The 20,574-nt window shown below is 40.9% G+C and overlaps 1 protein-coding gene across 1 annotated transcript in view; it reads right to left on the bottom strand.

Annotated features, from left to right (window-relative positions):
- CALCRL (calcitonin receptor like receptor) overlaps positions 1-20,574 on the bottom strand; it is a 64,314-nt gene that overhangs the window by 23,579 nt on the left and 20,161 nt on the right. Inside the window, exons 2-5 of the mRNA XM_009911200.2 lie at positions 5,148-5,244; positions 4,027-4,171; positions 2,090-2,200; positions 659-771 (exon numbers count right to left, since the gene is read on the bottom strand). Coding sequence (XP_009909502.1) covers positions 659-771; positions 2,090-2,200; positions 4,027-4,171; positions 5,148-5,195 — 417 coding nt within the window. The 5' untranslated portion in view covers positions 5,196-5,244. The remainder of the gene's footprint in view (positions 1-658; positions 772-2,089; positions 2,201-4,026; positions 4,172-5,147; positions 5,245-20,574) is intronic.

Below are 20,574 nucleotides of genomic sequence, written 5' to 3'. Positions count from 1 at the left end.
TACACAGGAAAAGGACCACAAGGACTTTGCATCAATTACTTCCCTTTCTCTCAAAAGATGCTGTGGTGAATCCACTCAATTACAGCTTGCCTACCTCTTGTAAACCAAACCAAACCAAAAGTATTATCTACTTTTCACACAGGGGCAAAAAACCCAAGAAAACAAACCCCCAAACATCTGAACTCTTACGTAAGGCTGCCTTGGAGAAGTATTAATCCCAAGGAAAACTTTGGTTGTGCAGCTGCTGAAAATCTGTCATGATGAGTTAACTGGATAAGCCCCTGTGCTCAGCATGCCTTCCGGAGATGTGCAGACCTCCTGCAGTTCTGCTGAACTTGGAGCTTACTTCAAATCACACAGCAAAACATAAAGGCCTGCTCTTGTAAGGCATACCAGTAGATGGTTGCCAGTAGATGACTGTGGATGACTTCCCAGTACTTGTACCTACACATTTAAAACAGTCACAAGCAAAACTGTAACCCCAGCAGGTGGGTTTGGGGTACTGAATCTGTCTGGCACAATACATCCTTTTCATTCAACATGCTTTCTTACTGCATTGTGATGTTGTACCAGTTCTGCTGCTGCTACTCCAGCTTTCAAACCTGAAGTTTTTCAGACCAGTTTCTTGACACTGTAACATGCATGACTCCTTCCTTACCTTCACTTTTTCGTGTGTATAGATATTACACTGGGTATAGTTTGTCCACGTCCTGTTGCTTTCTGGGTGTCTAAACCAATTCCCACTGGGATCACAAATCTTTGTAACTTTTTCTACAGTCAAATCAGATGGGGGAAAAAATGAAACAAAAAAGACAAACAAAAGAAAAATACAACAGTCAGCACTGAAGTTTTGTTTTCTGATGTCGAGTATTTAATAAAGAAAGATTGGCAAAGAAATGACAGCTTTATTAATATGACCAGAGAGACATTGCTTGTTACTATGAATTCTGAGAAACTAGAGGCCACTGCTTTTGCTTGGCAAGGGCAACTGATGATGTAGTCTTCTTAAGAAAACAAATAGATTTCCCTCCTCCAATCTAGTAAGTAACAAAATGCATCCAACTGACTGTTAGAGAACTACCAGATGAAGTGACAAGAATACATAATGGTTTGTTTTACATCTAAAATCTACACTGAAGTCAGACATCCTACTACTGTAAATTAGGATTGGATAGGCAGGAAAACATCCACATGTTGCTCAAGGACCCAAATGGAAAATTTCTAGGACCACATAATTAGGTTCCATTGTCAAACAGAGGCATGAAAGGACCCTGGGAAAATAGCAAATGCAGCAGAAGGAGACAAGAGTGGAAGTCTGTGACATTTGCCACTGCTCACAGATGCAAAGTTTATCCTACAGAAACAGAAGGAGACTCACTTGTGGGAGAAACTCTGCATGACTACAATTGCTAAACTGAGATAAAAGGAAAAAAACCACAATGCTGCTTGTCTGCCCAAGAGAAATGCTCCTCTCTAAGAGGAAAACAATTGTGATCTAATGTCAATTTCTATTTCCTAAATCTATAGCATAGAATAAACCAGGTTGGAAAAGACCTTCGAGATCAAGTCCAACTCATCACTATCTAATCAACTAAACCACGGCACCAAGTGCCTCATCTAGTCTCCTCTTAAACACCTCCAGTGATGGGGACTCCACCATCTCCCCGGGCAGCACATTCAATGGCCAATCTCTCTTTCTGGGAAGAACCTCTTCCTAACATCCAGCCTAAACCTCCCCTGGAGCAGCTTAAGACTGTGTCCTCTTGTTCTGGTGCTGGTTGCTTGGGAGAAGAGACCAACCCCCACCTGGCTACAACCTCCTTTCACAAGTAGTTGTAGACAGCAATAAGGTCTTCTCTGAGCCTCCTTGTCTGCAGGCTAAGCAACCCCAGCTCCCTCAGCCTCTCAATGAGAGATTTCCTAAAAGAAAATAAGTAACTTGCCAGTTTGCTATATGATAGAGGGAAAATGCAAATGATGGGTTTGGAGTTACTGAAATTCTGGAGCGTTAGTGACTTGAGTGAGGCATGAAAGACCCAAAATCTCATTTATTAAGAAAAACATTGATGTAGAAGCCCAGCACACTTACCTGATGGGTTGAAATCCTGAAAGTAGTCAGGACAACGCTGTACTGACACAGTGCCAGCAGCAACATCACTCCAGCACAACCAGCCATCCCACGTCCTGTTGCAGTAAGGCCCTACGAACAAGTGGAGACCTGATTAATAAAATGACCCTTTTTCTGTAGCAGTCTCTCCAAAAGAAGGTGTAAGCCTGCAGAAGGCAAGTTTCTCACTTGCAGCCAGGAGTAAAAATGCACATTAACAGAGTCTTAAGCTTGCAAAGATCATTTCACTCAATGTATTATGCTTTGGATGTTTACCAAGCCTAGCCATATACTTATTAGCTGACTGGAAACCCCCTGGGCTGCTAGAAGCATCACCAAGCCTAGCAGGGGGGCTGCTGCAGCTCCTCTGCCCCAGGCTGAGCTGAGTCTGCAGCATTATAGACAGACACTTCCCTAAGTGCTCCTGGGAGAGGGAGTCCAGGGTGTCCCTCAAGAGCCTGTTTCAGTGCTGCATTGCACTCACACAAACTTTACCATCTTAAATAAATCTCTCTTGAGAACGAGCTGGAGTTTCAAAAACAAATCTTTCCCAACAGGCACGCAGAACAACTGACCCTCTCTACAGATTTCAAGATGTTTTTAGCATCTTCCTTCAGTTTTCCTTTAACAAAATCAGTAATGCCCCCATCTCAAAGGCTGGATCTCTCAAACACCATGTAATTCTGCCTCTTCTTACCTGGGAATTTTCCAATTTGTCCAGATCCTTCTGAAGCTGTGGTGCCTCAGGCTGGACATGAGCTTATACTGTAATATAGCCATTTCTGACCTCCAAACATTCAGTAGAATAGAATAGAAAAGAATTAACCAGGTTGGAAAAGACCTCTGAGATCATCGAGTCCAACCTATCATCCATCACTATCTAATCAACTAAACCATGGCACTAAGCATCCCATCCAGTCTCTTCTTAAACACTTCCAGTGATGGGGACTCCACCACCTCCCTGGGCAGCCATTCCAATGGCCAGTCACTCTTTCTATGAAGAACTTCTTCCTAATATCCAGCCTAAACCTCCCCTGGAGCAGCTTGAGACTGTGTCCTCTTGTTCTGGTGCTGGTTGCCTGGGAGAGGGAGACCAACCCCCACCTGGCTACAACCTTTCTCCAGGTAGTTGTAGAGAGCAGCAAGGTCTCCCCTGAGCCTCCTCTTCTCCAGGCTAAGCAACCCCAGCTCCCTCAGCTTCTCCTCATAGGGCTTGTGCTCCAAACCCCTCACCAGCTGTGTTGCCCTCCTATGGACACGTTCCAGTAACTCAACATCTTTCCTAAACTGAGGGGCCCAGAACTGGACACAGGACTCAAGGTGTGGCCTAACCAGTGCTGAGCACAGTTCCTCCATAGAATGATTTCAGAAGAGAAAAAACTCCTTGTAAAGAAATGCAATTACCTCTTCTTGCCTCAACAGGATTTAAATGTCACCAGAAGTTAAAAGTCAGAAAGAGTGGATACAGTGACAGGTAGAATTACTGAGCTTAGCTCTGAATGAGTGATCAGAAAAAGCACTGATGACACCAATACAAGCCTCAGAGCAGGGAAATTACACAAAATTATGTGTACCAAGATGCTTTGCATTTTTAAGGGCAGATGTGAGCAGGGATAAAGAGGTTTTATAAAAGCATGTAATGAAATAAATTTCTTAACCAGGATATCTATTTAGACCAATGCTTTCTTATCCCATCAGAAAGAAAAGCTTTGTGTTACATCAGATGTGGTGCTACGGGCTGGTAATAGAATGTTCCACTTTATCTTCATGAATCCTAAAGTGATTTTTCTAAACAAATTGCACAAATACAGTTACAGCCCAAGACAGGAAATTTATGCAACTAATGGATCCTAAATTACCAATATTGTATCTGTTGGCCATTTGCCTTTGTAAAACCTTGTTAAGAAAATAAGCTCTACCTTCTTTCCTGTGAATAGGATCTTGCATAATTTTCTGGTAGCATTCATACTGTGCTGTCATGATTTTATTCCGTGTAACACTCAGCTGAGCGTAGTCCTCTGTCATATTCTGATGCCCTTCTGACGGGATAGCTGTGGAAAACAACTAAGAGGAAAAAGGCTTCTTTTTAGCAAGTCATGTACAAACTCCAATGTCAACTTCTTAAACATCAATCTTTCAAATATGATATTTAAAACACTGTTTTAATGAGGGAAAATGATCTTCAAATCTTATTACTGACAAAATGATTGTGTGTTTTTCTGGTTGATTTAGCAGTTCTTACTATTGAGTCTTGATAGCTATTCTCCTGAATGAGCCAGGGGGAGTAACAATCTGCAAGACCTGTAAAATAACAATGAAAAGATGCCTTGGAAGCACTTAGACAGTCTAAAGTATATAAACAGCTTTGTGTAAAATGTATGCAAGTTACATTAGTCTAGAAGGCATCTGAATCAGGCTCAGACAAACAAAAGGCTTTCCATACACTGCATGCATTGAAGCTTTTGGCCTTTTTAGAGCTATCTGGTTTCTCTATAATCTTGTGAGACACAACCCTCAGAACTTAAAAGGTATTCAAAAGACACGACATCCACTTTCACAGTAATTAAAAATAATGGAACAACAACTTCAAAAAGAGTTGCTCAAAACGGGAATGTTTTACGTGCATTTGAAAAAGCTAAATATGTTATGGGAAGCTGCTAAACTTCATGGCAAAATAAAGCTGCAGATTGAAATCCTGCACCACTGTCACACGAGGGGTGAAATGCAAAGTTCTGAGGATGTCCTCTGAATCCGAGCTGGATGTCTCCTGCACTCTTCCCAGGGTCTGCAGAGCACAGCTCACATATCTTGTCAGCTCTTACTGTAAAGTTCTCTGCTCAAGAAGGATATGCTGGGTTCAGCAGAGGTAAGTATTATTTCTGTCTCTTTACCATAAGAATTAAAAGGAGAACAAAAGGTAGATAAAGATCCTGCTGCGCAGAAACTACATTTGATCACGAGATTAGTTGTTCCTGCATTTCTGTACTCTGTAAACACTTGTTAAAATTAGAAGTGATTTACAAAATTGATTAAGACTCACCACAGTAACTGACAAGAACAGCAAAAGTGTGATCCAGTGCTTTGTCATCTTTCTATCTGGGGCAGTGAAATCTGTACTATAATCAAATTAACTCAAACTGCAATGGAAAAAAAAAAAAGAAGAAGAAGAAATTTAGTAATTTATGAAAGCTAAACCCGATAAAAGTTTTCATATTTTCTTTCTGAATGAAAGCAAATCAGTGTAAGTCCTCTCAATCTCATTCATGCACAGCAATGCCATGTGAAAAAATTCACTCACACCCAGCAGCAGAGCGAAGAGAGGGAGAGAGGAAGAGGGAGACACCCCAGCAGCAGAGAGAAGAGAGAGAGAGAGGAAGAGGGAGACACCCCAGCAGCAGAGAGAAGAGAGAGAGGAAGAGGGAGACACCCCAGCAGCAGAGAGAAGAGAGAGAGAGAAAGAGGGAGACACCCCAGCAGCAGAGCGAAGAGAGAGAGAGAAAGAGGGAGACACCCCAGCAGCAGAGTGAAGAGAGAGAGAGAGAAAGAGGGAGACACCCCAGCAGCAGAGAGAAGAGAGAGAGAGAGAGAGAGAGGAAGAGGGAGACATCCCAGCAGCAGAGAGAAGAGAGAGAGAGAGAAAGAGGGAGACACCCCAGCAGCAGAGAGAAGAGAGAGAGAGAAAGAGGGAGACACCCCAGCAGCAAGGCTCTTCCTGCACTGCTGCCTCCACTGCCTTACCTAGCATGGGTTCTCCAGAGCGTTTGTCTTCTCAGGTAGCTACTCAGATCTAACAGATCTCTAAGAATTAGCCCTGCAATACTAGTTGACTCCTTGGTATCTCTGCCTCTGGGCACCCACAACAAACAGCAGAGGCTTCTCTAAGGCAGACAGACTTTCACACATACTCACACACAATTATTTCCTGTCCCCTTCATTACTGGCTGCTTTTTGATTTTGCCATTTCCGGAAGAACCGATCTAGTGAGCAGCCACTTTATCTTGAAGTTCCAACTTTGCAAGGATGACAAAAGCAGTCCAAACACTGTTTCTCTTATCTGCTATAGCTGTAGTTTCTTTATCTGCAGTAGCTGCAAACTAGTTACTGTATCTGTAGCTTGGAGAAGAACAGGCCTACACAAAGCTGCTATAATCCTTTTACAGTACAGGCTACAATTGATTCCTGAAGTGTGAAGTTGCAGAATACACTGACTACAAAATGTGGGGTCACTGCTGTTTATTGTACAGTGCAATGCAAACGCAAGCAGCAGGCTGCAAAATCGGTGCCTGTTGTGCCTGTTGAACCCAGGCTAAAGCTGTATCAGTAATCTTCACTCTATTTTTACCACTGTCACGCAATCCTCCAGCACTGACTGCTGGAAGCTCTGCAGGTAATTCAGCAAGACACTAAAATTCAAATATACTACTTTGAAGGTTCTCAGGATGCCAATAAAAGGACTGATTAGCATACACAAAGTATCTTCTCAGACTGAGTTAATAATTCTCTGAAAAATCCATGTCTGATGAGAACTATGGTGAATAGCCAAATGCAAAGCCCCCTGTTTGTTAACTAAAGAAAAACCCAAGTAACTATGTGTGGTGACTGAAAAAATACAGCTAGAAATACCTAAATTTAGCAGGCAATATGGCTTCACTCCTGCAGGATTATTGGGGGCAAGGGAGATTAATTCAAACCTCTCACAGGTTTCATTCACTTACAGGTGTGTTTGTTTATCCAGGATGAGGAAAAAAAATGACATTGGCCTTCCAAGGGACTTGAAATTAACTACTTGGTTGCAAAGCAGTCGAGTGTCCAAAGTATGCCAAAGCTCCTCTACACAGGGTTGAATTCCATAAATGATGTGCCCAGGACAAATAAAGAGCTAAGCAGAACATGGCAACCACAATTAATGCAAGCTTCCTATATATGTGTACAAGAGTTCAAAATGGGTTTCTCTACAATAGTTCCAAAAATCCTTATGGTAAAACAACTGCTGGGTGGCAAATTTGGAATGTTCAAATATTGCCCTCACTTAATCTTGCTTATTCTTATTTAACTAAAAGATGCAACACCAAGCAAACAAAGGCAGAATTCATCTGCTTTGATACACAGTCCACTGTTCCTGTTTCCCAGTATCAAAAGTCACTCCTTGGCTTGGTTTCTTCAATGGTCCAAATCTTTTCACATCTAGTGGTTTTATAGACATTTCCTATCCATGATTCCAGTAACTGCTGCTAAATTATTAACTCTTGTCAGGAGATAAAAGATTAAGTCCAGTCCAAAATTCACTCTGTGCTTTCCACTCCTCATACTTGCTAACTGCAAAAAAACCCTTACATAGGGGAAAAAAAAATCCTTCTTCCAAACATGACTACTTTCTGACTTAATTACAAAGTGGAGAATGAAGGTCACTCAGATGTCGCTCTGGACTTCACAAAAGCGTTTCTTGCATCACTACGTGAATTCATTTACTCCACGTTTACTCCAGATAGCTTGGACAAGAATTTTCACAGCAACATAGTCCACTGACTGAGGTAGCAAGCCAGGACTGCCAAGAAAGTCAGGCTGCTTTTATTAAACATCTGTTCTGATGAGATGCAAAGCAAATATAATTCTCAGAAGGTTCCATCCCTCTCGGAGCTGGGAAACGTTAGATGCACACAGAACATAAATAAATAAACAATAAAGGGACCTATTCTTAGGTTTCCTTAACTAATAATAATGCTTCCCACAATGTTCTGCTATTAAGCAGGTTTGACAATTTTACTGTGGGGAACAGAAGACAACTGTGCTGGATTGAGATGAATTTCGGTGCATTAAATGCTAGCCTGTGGGAAAAGGTAGTGGAAGCTTAGACAGAATTCCCTGCCTCTGTGACAGTGGGGATCTGAAGGACAGCCAGCAGGACCGTGGTTTACATGACAAATATAGAATGAAACTGTGTCAGTGAACACAGCACTTGCAGTCCTCAGGCTCAAATGTTTTCCCAGTAAAAGGGAACATCAGTGGAAAGAGAATGGGGATTTGCAATGGCAAATCAGATCTTCAAAATCCCATTTTGGTTCTTAGTGCATGTTGTGAGAACTAAACAAATATAACTAAGTGTATATATATTTATATTTTTAACATAGGAACAGGAACTGCCTGTTTTTCCTCTTCATTACATTCTCTGTTACCCAAATTGACACTGCAAAGGTGCATATTGTGTTTGCCACTGCTAGCAGTGAAATCTACTGAAGGAGGAGAAATTCAAAAGGAATTGCATGCTGAACTTCGTCACAATAGACATTGGTATAGCTTTAACAGATGTTGACATTTCTCTTCCTCCTGCTTTCTCTACCCAGCCATCCTGCCTCATCAGCTGTTTCTACTTTCAACCTTTTCCCACCCTCTCAGGAATAAATGCCATCTCTGCTGTGCTCTAAACATTTCCCATTCCAAAACTACAGCAAAAGGGTTAAAAAAGTATTCAGCAAGGAAAGTAATTTTTGGAACTTAAATCACCTGAACACATTTAGTACCGAAGAAAACACTCAGGCAGCTTGTACCTTAAGCAGCTGCCCTCTAAGTCTAACTTTAATTCAGTACAGAATCATAGAATGGTTTGGGTTGGAAGGGGCCTTAAAGATCTAGTTCCAACCTCCTGCTATGGGCAGGGACACCTTTCACTAGACCAGATTGCTCAAGGCCCCCTCCAATCTGGCCTTGAATACCTCCAGAGCTGGGGCATCCACAAGCTCCCTGGGCAACCTGTTCCACTGTAAATTAATCTCTTGCAGTGTGCTACAATCACGCAACACTGAAGTTGAACATATGCAAACACAGATGAGCCTTCCTCTCTGACTGAAAGCAGGGATCAGAGTATTTTCCTGACCATCACCACGAGCCCCCTCTTGCTGCTGGTCTCCAGCACTCCCCAATTCGGTTTTGTTTTCATCTCTCTCAGACAGAGCTATACACACTCTTTTGTATTTCTCTGGTTCTTTTTAGAGGGAGGCATACAACTCAAAGCATTTAAAACCCCAGGCAATGCTTGGTTGTTTCAGCCCAAGACTGGAAAATGCCCAACCCTTTTCAAGCATCCCTAATGTGAATTGCTGTAGTACACAGACAACAACCAAGCCTAGTCTAAAATGGAACTACAGAGAGAGCCTTGATTTACATCTTCACTCACAAATTTTCTGGGAAATACTCTGCCTGCAGAGGGGAAGAATCTCTTTAACTGAAATGGCTTTGCAAGTCAGCAATCCTAGCCAAACATTAACACACGTCAGATTCATTTAGACTTGAAAGTAGACTTCTCTTAGGAGCAATGCAGGACAAGTTGGACATCTTCCTAATCAATTTTCTCACATCTGAGGAACCACTTCTGCCACAATTTGGACCAAACTGCTTTGATGGTATCACAGCTCTGTGTGTGGGATTTACTCCATCCTCCTAACACTTACATTTAAGAAGGCTCAAAAATAATAGCTATGGAATAAATCCAGTGAAGTGTGGGCAGCACAGTTGCATGAAACTAGAATTTCCTACTCACTGCCACTGTGAATTAAGACCATCAGCAGTTATAGACTCTTAAAAGAGGCAAGACAGGAGATAAAACAGTTTGATCCTCAGCGTTGTTTTTTCTGTACAGAAAGCTCTCCACAGCTTCCAACAGATTTCACTGCACTGTTCATTCAGTTAGTGACAGGGCTTGGGATTTTCCAAACGCATTCTCCTTCACTTGAGGGAACACCATATTACCCAAATACATCAGATCCATACGTTGCTGTATTCTACACTAAACAAGATTTAACTTACTAGCCTGGTTTGAAACACTGGTACAACTCAACTTCTGTAAGAGGGCATTCCTATCCTCTCTGCAGTTATTCTTTCATATCCCCACTGTGACCTTCTCTCTTCAACTCAGATGGGGCACATGTCAGACAGAAAAACAGAATAAACAAACGAATAAAAAAAGCTCCTAACGTAATTTTGAACTCAGAGGTAGTTGTGTGCACCACTAACTGGTAGCAAGCAGCACCATAAAGACAGAGCACTGCAAAGAGCTTGTCTGATAAATGCAGTGGCTTACAAAGGGATAAAGGGAGATCCCATCTTGCACAGCAGCATGAAGAGGCTCACAGGGCGCATGAAGATCTTCACAAGTGAACCAGCAATTAGGAAAAGAGCTGCAGCATTCCACCATGCAAAGTATTACAGGAAATAAACTCCAAGTTTATAAACAAGGAATATCCTTAGACATCTCATTCTCTGAGCCCACAGCATTGCTCACAAAGTGATCAATATCACACCAAAACATTCCACCATCTACCTTTTTTCCCCCAGGATTTTTTCCCTAAGGAGCTGTGGTGGTACAATGTCATTTACTCTCTTCTTGAGGAGGCAAATAAAGTAAGTTAGGGGTAAATCTCCATTTTACTGTTCTAACAACTTCATCATGCATTTAGGTGGTAGTTCAGCTCAGTATGAGAAAGCACTCACTGGTTGTTTCTTGGGCACATGTTCTGCATCTTTCAAAATTGCAGGTTTATTGCAAGAAAAAAATGAGGTCTGGTTCATAGAGGTGTTTCACATCTTTTATGCTCTCTATTAGTATGCACACCTTTTGGGGCTTTTGCTTTTGCATCACTGTAGTTGCTTGCCAGAGGCCTTGCAGAGAGTGAAGAACCAGCTGTAGATGAGATTGCACAGATTAAATAAGTCCTGTGTATTTTCTCCTATTAATAGCTTTTGGCTACCATTCAGCCAAGTTTTGTCTCCTGCACCCAGCAGAAATTCCTAGCAGTAATTGACCACACTGTTGGCCTGTTCTAATAATACCTAAAATCCTAAGAACTTATCACAGAGGGATGGTGGTGCTAGTTTTCCCTGGGGAGAAGGAAGACACTATTTTGCAGCACTTCTGCCCTGTTCACAGGTTTGGATGAGGTTCACAGGTTTATAAAGTATTCTGGGAAGAAACAGACAGTTAAAAAACAAACCAACCAACAACCAGAAGAAACCTACAACAAAAGCCTCCACATGAGGGTCTGGAGGAGGTAGTGCCCACAAGGTTCTTCCCCTGGAATAATCTGCAATTCTTGCTCTTGGCAACATTACTCCTCTACACACAGCAGACTACAGAGCTAAGATGGTTTCGTGTCTTTTTCCATCACATCAATACTGGCTCTTTAAAACAGGACTTCTGCTGATAAGAAAAGGTAAGAGTATTTCCTTCTTGCTTTTACACAGACTGGTCTACTCTTGGCCTCTGTCCTTTCAATGCCTCTCTAAATTGTGAAGACTCTACTCCTCCTTCTCAAACCTGATGAACTATCTGTCAGCTCAAAACCGAAACCATCAGTAACAAATGCTGCAATTGCACATGAAAGGTAGGCAAGGACTCAGATTACAATCCAGTAGGATTATCTAACTTTGCTAAATAAATGCATCATATGAATGCTGAAAGCATCAAACCAATGTAAAATTATTTAGGGTCAGTTAGAGACAAAATACTACATGCTTCCAAAATAATTTCACAGTGTTTTCCTGACTCAAATACTGGTTATTTTATCTTCTAAATAGAAACCTCTATCAGAGCCTGAGAGTGTAATACAGCATGACTGTCGTGGTTTACAGTGAGACAGATTGCTCTTTTACCTCTTCCAAATGGGGCAAAAGAAAAATGTCCCTCCTACAGGACTGGAAAACTGGAAAGTTTAAATGGAAAGGTTATTCTCAAACTTCTAGTCCACCTCCTGGACATTCTCGACCTCCTGGAGGTCTGCACTTTGTGGTTCTTAACAGCACACAGCCTCTAAACTACCACAGGCTTTCTTAGTTTTAACCGGTCGTGATGGAGTAAGAGCTGGCAGCTTACACACAGCCTTTACTGCAGGAATCAGTTCCCCAGTTACACACTGCTGTACATCATCAAAACACAAAAAGCTCAGGATAGTATCGCTCCCATTACTTACAGTTTTTTAAATGACAGTATTTTTTACACTCTCTTATACAGTGATACTGACACCCAAAATGTTTCTCATGAGGAACTAGTTGTTAAATGAAGGCAACTGAGATTCTGGCAGGCCAAATCTTTAGCACAGGCTGACATGGCTTATTCTCAGAGACACAGCTGGGCTTTCCAACAGTTTATAGTTATTAATGCCTCTAGATTTTTCAGTGAGTGCTATTTGACTATCATTCTGTAAGCACTTCATTACTCTTCACTTCACAGCCTTAACCCTTTTCACCCTGTATTTCTAACCTAAACTGTTCCCTGATGTCTAAAATTGATCAAGACAGCTATATATGTCATTAGGCATAACTCACCAAGTTCAGGTCAGCGTTCTGTAAGACAGGGCATTTAAACTCTGTAGCACTCAAGTACAATGAAACTGAAGGAAACTCTCTCTGCTGAACAGAGCCATCCATAAAAATGCTAGAGTGGCCACTATCAAACACCACAGAAATTATTACTAGCAGAAATGAAGATGACAGCAGAATAATGAAATGTTGATTTCCAATCACTAATTAAGATTATTTAGCACCAGCATTTCTCTGTTTTCTATCATATTAATTTCCTGCCATGGTAATGTCAAAATGTAGTTAAAATATATTCAGTAAACTTTCTTGAAATGTCTCTTCCTCCAAAGCAACTGCTATGCTGTGGCAAGGATGTTCCAGTTGTTACTTTCAACACAAGGGAATTGCTCATGACATTCTCTCTTTTCCACAGATTTCATGCTATGAAAAAGTTGGAGAGCTCCCACATTCTTATTAGGTATACTTTAATGCCTCATTACCCTTTGCCAATCTGTAGTCTTCATGTTCAACAACAAAAACAAAAGCTATCCACAGCCATATGTGACAAACCTTCATGAGACAAACATAGGGATGTGTAACTGATGTGACCTCAAATCCAGTTACACAGTATAGCAATCCATCACAAATACACCACTGGAGCTATCCAATCTTCCTGCCTGAACCCAAACTCTGTTGCTTCATTCCAGGTGCATATTAAAACCACTACATGCCTTAAAGATTTTAAGAGAAGCTTTCAGGGAACACTGAAGGGAGTGGGGGCCTTCCTTAACTGAGTGCAGATACCGACTTTGCTGTGACTGAGGAAGAGAAGACCCTAATCACATGCCCCAATTTAGAGAAAACACAAGTATTTCCCATCTTGCTTTCCCCAGCATGCACCTTGATAGTAATAACAGAAGTATAACCCAAAAAAGCCCAACAAACAACAAAACCCCCCAACCAACAGGATTATAGTTATCTAGACACAGTCATTTAGGGATGACACTTGTAGTCATATGGTTTAGCTGTAGGCAGTTGTATGAGGAGCAGGGAGTTGGACTTGGTGATCCTTACGGGTCCCTTTCAGCCTGAGATATTTCTCTGATATATGTGACAAGCAGGCTGTATTAATTCAAAGAAGATTTTCTGACCTCCAAACAAAACTGTAACTATTATGAACTGAACCCCTGACAGCATGAATTTATGAATTTATCAACTAGACCTTAACACTTGTATAAATCGACTGTTCAGATGTATTAAGGGTTCCATATATCCCACACACCGCCGCTTGAAGGCTGCAGAGAGCTGCTGCTCCATGTATCCCTTCTAGTCAGTGTTTTTATTTGAATGACTCTCTTTGATCCTGTTTACCAAGTAAAGGCACAAAAGAGATCCAAAGGTTTCTTTGTGAAAAGTGTTTACAGCATGAAGTCATTTTCTCAACTGGCTGGGTTTTAAAAGTGTTTTGTTATTCCTTCATTGACACATGCTAATTTTACAAGAACAGCATTTCCACAGTTCACACACTTCTCTCAAGGTCAGAACATGGCAATGGGATTGGGACAATAGGTTAACCAAAATGCACCAGGACTTGGTTTTTTTCAGAGCTTACCTCTCAAGCATTCTCTCCCACTGGCCCCAACAGAGTCTGGCAGTGTATGGTATGGAACTCACAGGTTTTACACCAGATTCACTTCTAGAAATGTGAATGCTCACACATAAATATCCTCTCATTCAGTTCTGAATAATTTTTTGCAGAGTTTAAAATGTGATTTAAAAAAAGGAAATTATTAATTTTAAGGTGCTCACACCACACCAGCAGCTCCAAGCAGGATGGGGTAGGAGCAGGTGGCCAGGAAAGAGAGCTGCTTCTGCCAGCACAAACACAGTGCTGCTGCAACCACTGCATCAGAACTGGTGTCCTAACTTCGGGTTCACTATTGGTCAGTGACTTGAGTAGAACTGATGAACCAAACATAAACTCTCCATGGAAATGCCAGAAGCACTACAGGCTTCAGATTTGCTGCTGGATTTTTTGGTTTGTTTTTTAGACGTAATACAAAGAACTAAAGTATCCCCAAAGCACTGGCAATGATTTTGGTCTGGGTGAGAATGAAACTTCAGATGGGAAGCTGATGCCAAATATTAACATTTTCTCTACTGGGATATGAATTTACTATTTCAATAACATTCAGGTAGATTTAAGGCAGCTTGAGAAAAATTTATCTTGGTTCTACTTATTCAAAACAAAATAAACCACTGGATACTTCAAAGACTTTACCAGGTCAACCTAAGTCACCACAGTTCAGAACATTTCCTCTTAAATTTAAACTTTCACATGCCAGAAGTCAAAAGTGCAAGATCTGGAATATTTCACCCTTGGAATATTAGACAATCCATTTTATACTGTACTAAATTATCAAAACTACTAATCCGTCCTGTAGCAAAAGCCAAGAATAAGCAGCAGCCAAAACCAACCTTTTGAATTCTAGGGCTCTGAAGCTTGTCTCCTTTGGTTTTAATTAGCCACAGATATTTCCCATCTTTCCTATGTTTTTTTCATCTGTTACTTTCCTAAAGTGGCATGTTAGCAGCAAATGTTTAAACCTGGGCTCACACAGAGCATGCTAGCCATAAAGGAGTTTGTGAGACTCCATACAGTTAAAAACCAGAAGTAGTTAAAATTAATCTCAACAGCACAGAATGAAATTACCTTCCATACACATGTTTTTCAGTCTATAGCTGCATACCAGTATATACACATCTTTTTGAGAGCAACACAGACAGAGGTTTTGACTTCCAAGGGTGTATACTCAGTAGAGTGAAGAGCAGCAAAAGCTTGGGAATGACTTCTAATGGCAGAAAAGAACGATTGCACATACTCAAAGGAGAGATTACAACTAACATCAAAGGTTTGTCCTTGCATTTATAAGCAGAGCTTTTACACACCTCTCCTGCTCCTTCCAGTCTAGCTGCAGAAATCGTCTTAAGGTAGGCATAAAGCAGGCAGAGTGCCAAAAGATTTTTCTATCTTCTACCTACATCTCCTTGAAGCAAAGAGAGAAACCTCAATACTGCTGCAGACAAGATTATTATACAGTAACTTCATTTTCTGTCAACCTAACATTTATGTTGACAAATTAAGGAAAATACCACACATCGATGTCTCAAAGTCTTCTAAAAAGGAATTCCATTCAGCTTCATCCACATCTTACCATGCCCACAAGAATACTGACATCAGCAGAACTGTGACACAGACTGCAGGAGTGAAGAAACACTTGTTTTGCTGGAGCTGCTGTCAGTTTAAAAAGTAATGAAAATTAATTACAGAATAATAGCAATTAACTAATCGGTTTAGCAAGATAAGAAGTGAGATCATTTGAACAGGAAGCAAGCAGCTATGAAGAGACTACACTAGCCTCTCTTAGGTATTTCCCTATGCATTCTTTACTCTGATTTGACAGTGTACATGGAGAACACAGAAGTGACACCGGTACAAACACGAGTCTCAAACTCTTCCTGTATGCATACCCCCAAATGGCACTGATGACAGGACAGCTAAAGCCATATTCAACCAACTACAATTTATGTGGTAATCTTTACCAATTATCTCATTTGTTTGGTAATCTCTACCAATTATCTTTGACACTGTGCCTTTTCTTGTCAAAGAATAATCTCTCTTTTACAGGAGGACAATCTTTAACTCTGACTATGGGCAGTATCTAAGAGGAAGGCTTAGATTTCCTAACAGAAGGAATACATGTGTAGTCCTTTGACCACTTTGGTAAAATTTCTTCCTCCTGAAATTGTACTCACGAGTAAGAAATTGACCCTTTGCAAATTTGTCCATCAATTGTCTCCTGCAAAGCCTGAATTCTTTTTTGGAAATCCCAGAGACTGACAACAGCTGAGGAGTGGACATGCCCAGGTCTAACTGACCGTATATTGCAGCTGATATCCTATTACACTTTCACACTGTTAACAGAAAAGTGATTCTGTGCCACTGAGATATTCTACTTGCAGAGCTTATGCTGCTGGGAAAGATGTTAAAAGTTTGAATAGCAAAAGCAGTTGGTGGGTCATCTAACAATTCAGCTGGCACGCACTCTGCAAGCCACACACTTTGATGGTCAAGCACTGCACTATTTCACATCCTCTGAAGGAGAGCTCCAAAGATGAGTGTTACTGGGATCCTGGAGCTCTTGCATAACTGCATTGCGTCGGACAGTCTTTTCCGAATGCATTCCATCTGTTCCACAGAGCTGTAGAGTAACACTGCAGTAAAATGAAATGTATCATTGCTCTTTGTGAGGCAGAGATTTTACAGACAGTGCCAGCTGCAATCTGTAGGAAGCAGTGTGAATGTTTCCATGAATTCAGTTGAAGATCATATGCTCAGGGTGTGGCCGTGGGAAAGACTAGTGTATCTTACACACAGTCCCCAAAGTCCAATTAGTGTTCCTTTAATTACAAACAGACTTTTCCATATCCTTTTGCAGTATTCCACCCTGACTTACCTGAATGCAAACCAAAATGAAGTACTAACTATGAATATTATTCACTGTGAACTTTAAAAACGTTACATAAATTGGCCACGAGAAACACTGCCTTGACAAACTCAAGTCTCACTTGAACAAGGTACTTCATGAGGATGAAATACTACGTACCAAATGCAATAAAACTAGTTTTGCTAGCTGACTTCAATAGCTGAGCTTGGACATCAAACTATCAGGAATTACTTGTCTCAGGCAATGATGTACTGATAGTCACTAGAAAAAATAACCTGCACATGCCTTTTTTTATCCTTTCCTGCAATTTTTAACTTAATAAGACACTACCATCAGAGGAATGAGAATCAGGCATAGCTATTCTTGTCATAAATGACATATAAATGGGACTGCTATTGCATTTACACATGTAAGGACTTTATCTCCCCCTCCAAATGTAAAAACAGTAGAAAGGCAGAAAGACGTGATGGAAAAATCTCAGTGAAAGCTCATCAAAATTGCAAGCAACTGCAAATTTCCACTGCAAGCATGGAAAATCTTAGGTGGCTTTAACAAAGGTGTTCATATTTTCTGCACACTCACATCCTGCTCTTATTTTCCTGGTGGGGAAAAAAACAAAAACAAAAAACAAAACAACCAGACCGCAGAATTTTCAAACTGATGTCACACATTCAAATATCCCTGGTGGATCTAAAAGGCATGGATTTGATGGGAAACTTGATCTCTACCAAAATTAAGTTAAAATGCATTTAATTGAGTTGGTAATACTAGAGATGAGCTTCCACCATTGGTGTGCAGTACTCATAATTCACTAGTTTTGCTAGCTGACTTCAATAGCTGAGCTTGGACATCAAACTCTCAGGAATTACTTGTCTCAGGCAATGATGTAGTGATAGTCACTAGAAAAAATAACCTGCACATGCCTTTTTTTATCCTTTCCTGCAATTTTTAACTTAATAAGACACTCCATGTCATGTATGTTCATTTTAGTCAGAGTCTGGACTTGCAGCCCTCAAGCGTTACCCTCTCAAAGCTGTATTTGTGTATCCTGTTCCACAGAGCATGCAAAACTTCATCTCGCTGAGAAATTTCGGTCACAGCTGCTTGCTTGGCAGGGATTTGGTTGGCAGAGGGAGAGACAATTTTCCAATCAATGGGGAAAACAGTGCAAAACTTTCATCATCAATGGCCTTGACATTGCTGGAGCCAGCAGAAACATCACCCAAACGATTCCACGTGAGGGAAACATGCAGAAACAAACAAACAAAAAAATCTCCTGCATTTGTTTCTATTGAGCTAACTTACGCCAAGCTTCCAGGTTTCTCCCAGATTGGCTTCCTCCTGCTGTTGATTGAGCAGGATATTTGCTGAAACAGGGCAGGTAATGAATGAATGAATCAGCCTGTATGGGGGAAAGAGAATTTTATTCTCTCCTGAAGCTCTAAGAACAGCTATTGTCATGGTTTTTTCCAAAGGAATGACCCAAGTGCTTTATTGGTGAGATACACAAGTGGGCCAAGAGCAGACACACAGTATCTACTAATCCTTAACTGGATACAAGTCTTGCTAGCAAATGAATTCCACAACAGGTTTGTGTCCTGCTCAACATATTTGGCTATTGCTACAGGTCTATACCAGCCAAAGAATGGGTGACTTTTCATCTTAACTTCTCATTGCCTGAACATCTCCAGGTTTCTCCAAACAAGTACAAAGTTACAGGAATACAACCTGGTAGGTTTACTCCCCTCCCAGAAAATACTCTTTCTCAGGAGAGTATTAGAAAACAACAACTACACTAGCAGACAACTATTCAATGATGAGAATAACACACAAAAAAATGCAAACCCATCATTACACTTCATTTTCTTTTGTGCCATCCCAAATCTTTAAACTGACATCACTCCAAAACCAGTGGCGTTTTAATGAGGGCGTTAATTATTCTGGATATCATATAAATATTTTCTACACTGACAAATAAAGTACTTTTTGCTTTGTCTAAGTAAAGCATAAAATGGATTAGATACAGACCCTGGAAAAGGAGGACACTGACAGCTTTAGCTATCGTCTCCCAGATACCAATTCAGCAACAAGTTGAGATGCCATTGTCAGCACACATCACTTGCGACAACCAGACTAAGTCAATTCATTCCCATGCTGTTGCTATCAACTTCTAACTGTGAAGTCATTATCAGTCCTCAGGCCACCTCCTTACACTACTTTATAAGGTGATAGAGAAGAGAAATAAGTTATTGATGAGTGTTTTTACAGAACAGAGAACTTTAAATCTGAAGCAGCTATCACCCAAACCCCCCTTGGTTGGTCATCTCTGAGGGTCAGACATCACAGGGAGAATGACCCTAAAACAGCTGTTTAAAACCAGACCACCAAACCGCTGGGAAATTCAGACTAATCCAAAGGTGGGAGCCAAATCAGCTACTGAAATTATATTGTGCTATCAAAAGCAGAATGATTACCATATGAAGAAAATGAGTTCAGTTCTAAAATTAAGAAACAACTCAAAAAATCCTCCAATGTAGTTTTTCCTTTAAAGTCACAAAGAAGCACTTAGAAATAACATTAAGGGAAGATGTAAGGTAATTAAAAATACTGATCCTGAATCAAAGGGTTTAGAATCAGCTGTGATCTTCAGTAAGGGTTTTGTGAAAGAATTCTTAAGCGATGTCTGGCCCTTTTCACCTAAGAAGCGTGAAGTAGCCTTTTCCTGTAGAGTGAAGTGAAGGAATTATTACCTGAAGTGACCTCCTGCAAACAGCTTTATCCCTTTCTAATCTCTTGCTACTTATTCCAAGCACTTGTGCTACAGACTGAACTTCATACAGTAACACTGTGGGTATCATTTTTCTCAGCCACCTTAATAATGACTTGCATGATGAGCCCCAAGAACCAAATATACCTTTGATTTGTGTATTTCTAGCAATTTGCAGCTGCTGAATCCAGGCTAACTACTTTGTAGGTAATTCAGTTTAATTAAACACTAGTGCTACAGCAGTTACCTGAAACATACAGGCATTAATAAAGGTGACTTAAAATACTCTATTTTAACAGACTGACAATCGATCACATTGATTTCCGTGATTCCTTCATTTCTCCCATAAAGTCCTGGAAGGAAAGAAATCCACTCCTAGACACACTAAGGAATCACGACCACTGAGATTCCTGAATGCACCTCTACAGCACCACAAGCAAAATAAAAGGACCTGAAATATCACAGAACCACAGAATTAACCAGGTTGGAAAAGACCATTGAGATTATCAAAATCCAACCTATCACCCAACACCATCTAATCAACTAAACCATGGCACTTAATGTCTCATCCAGTCTCTTCTTAAACACTTCCAGTGATGGTGACTCCACCACCTCCCTGGGCAGCCCATTCCAACGGCCAATCACTCTTTCTACGAAGAACTTCTTCCTAACCTCCAGCCTAAACCTCTCCTGGCACAGCTTGAGAATGTGTCCTCTTGTTCTGTTGGTGGTTGCCTGGGAGAAGAGACCAACCCCCACCTGGCTACAATCTCCTTTCACAGGTAGTTGTAGAAAGCAATGAGGTCTCCCTTGAGCCTCTTCTCCAGGCTAAACAATCCCAGCTCCCTCAGCCCCTCCTCATAGGGCTTGTGTGCCAGACCACTCACCAGCCTTGTTGCCCTTCT

The sequence above is a fragment of the Dryobates pubescens genome, chromosome 37 (assembly GCF_014839835.1).
Source record: "Dryobates pubescens isolate bDryPub1 chromosome 37, bDryPub1.pri, whole genome shotgun sequence".
NCBI lineage: Eukaryota > Metazoa > Chordata > Aves > Piciformes > Picidae > Dryobates > Dryobates pubescens.
The sequence above is the reverse complement of the archived record's forward strand: the minus strand, read 5'-3'. Positions and strand labels throughout refer to the sequence as shown.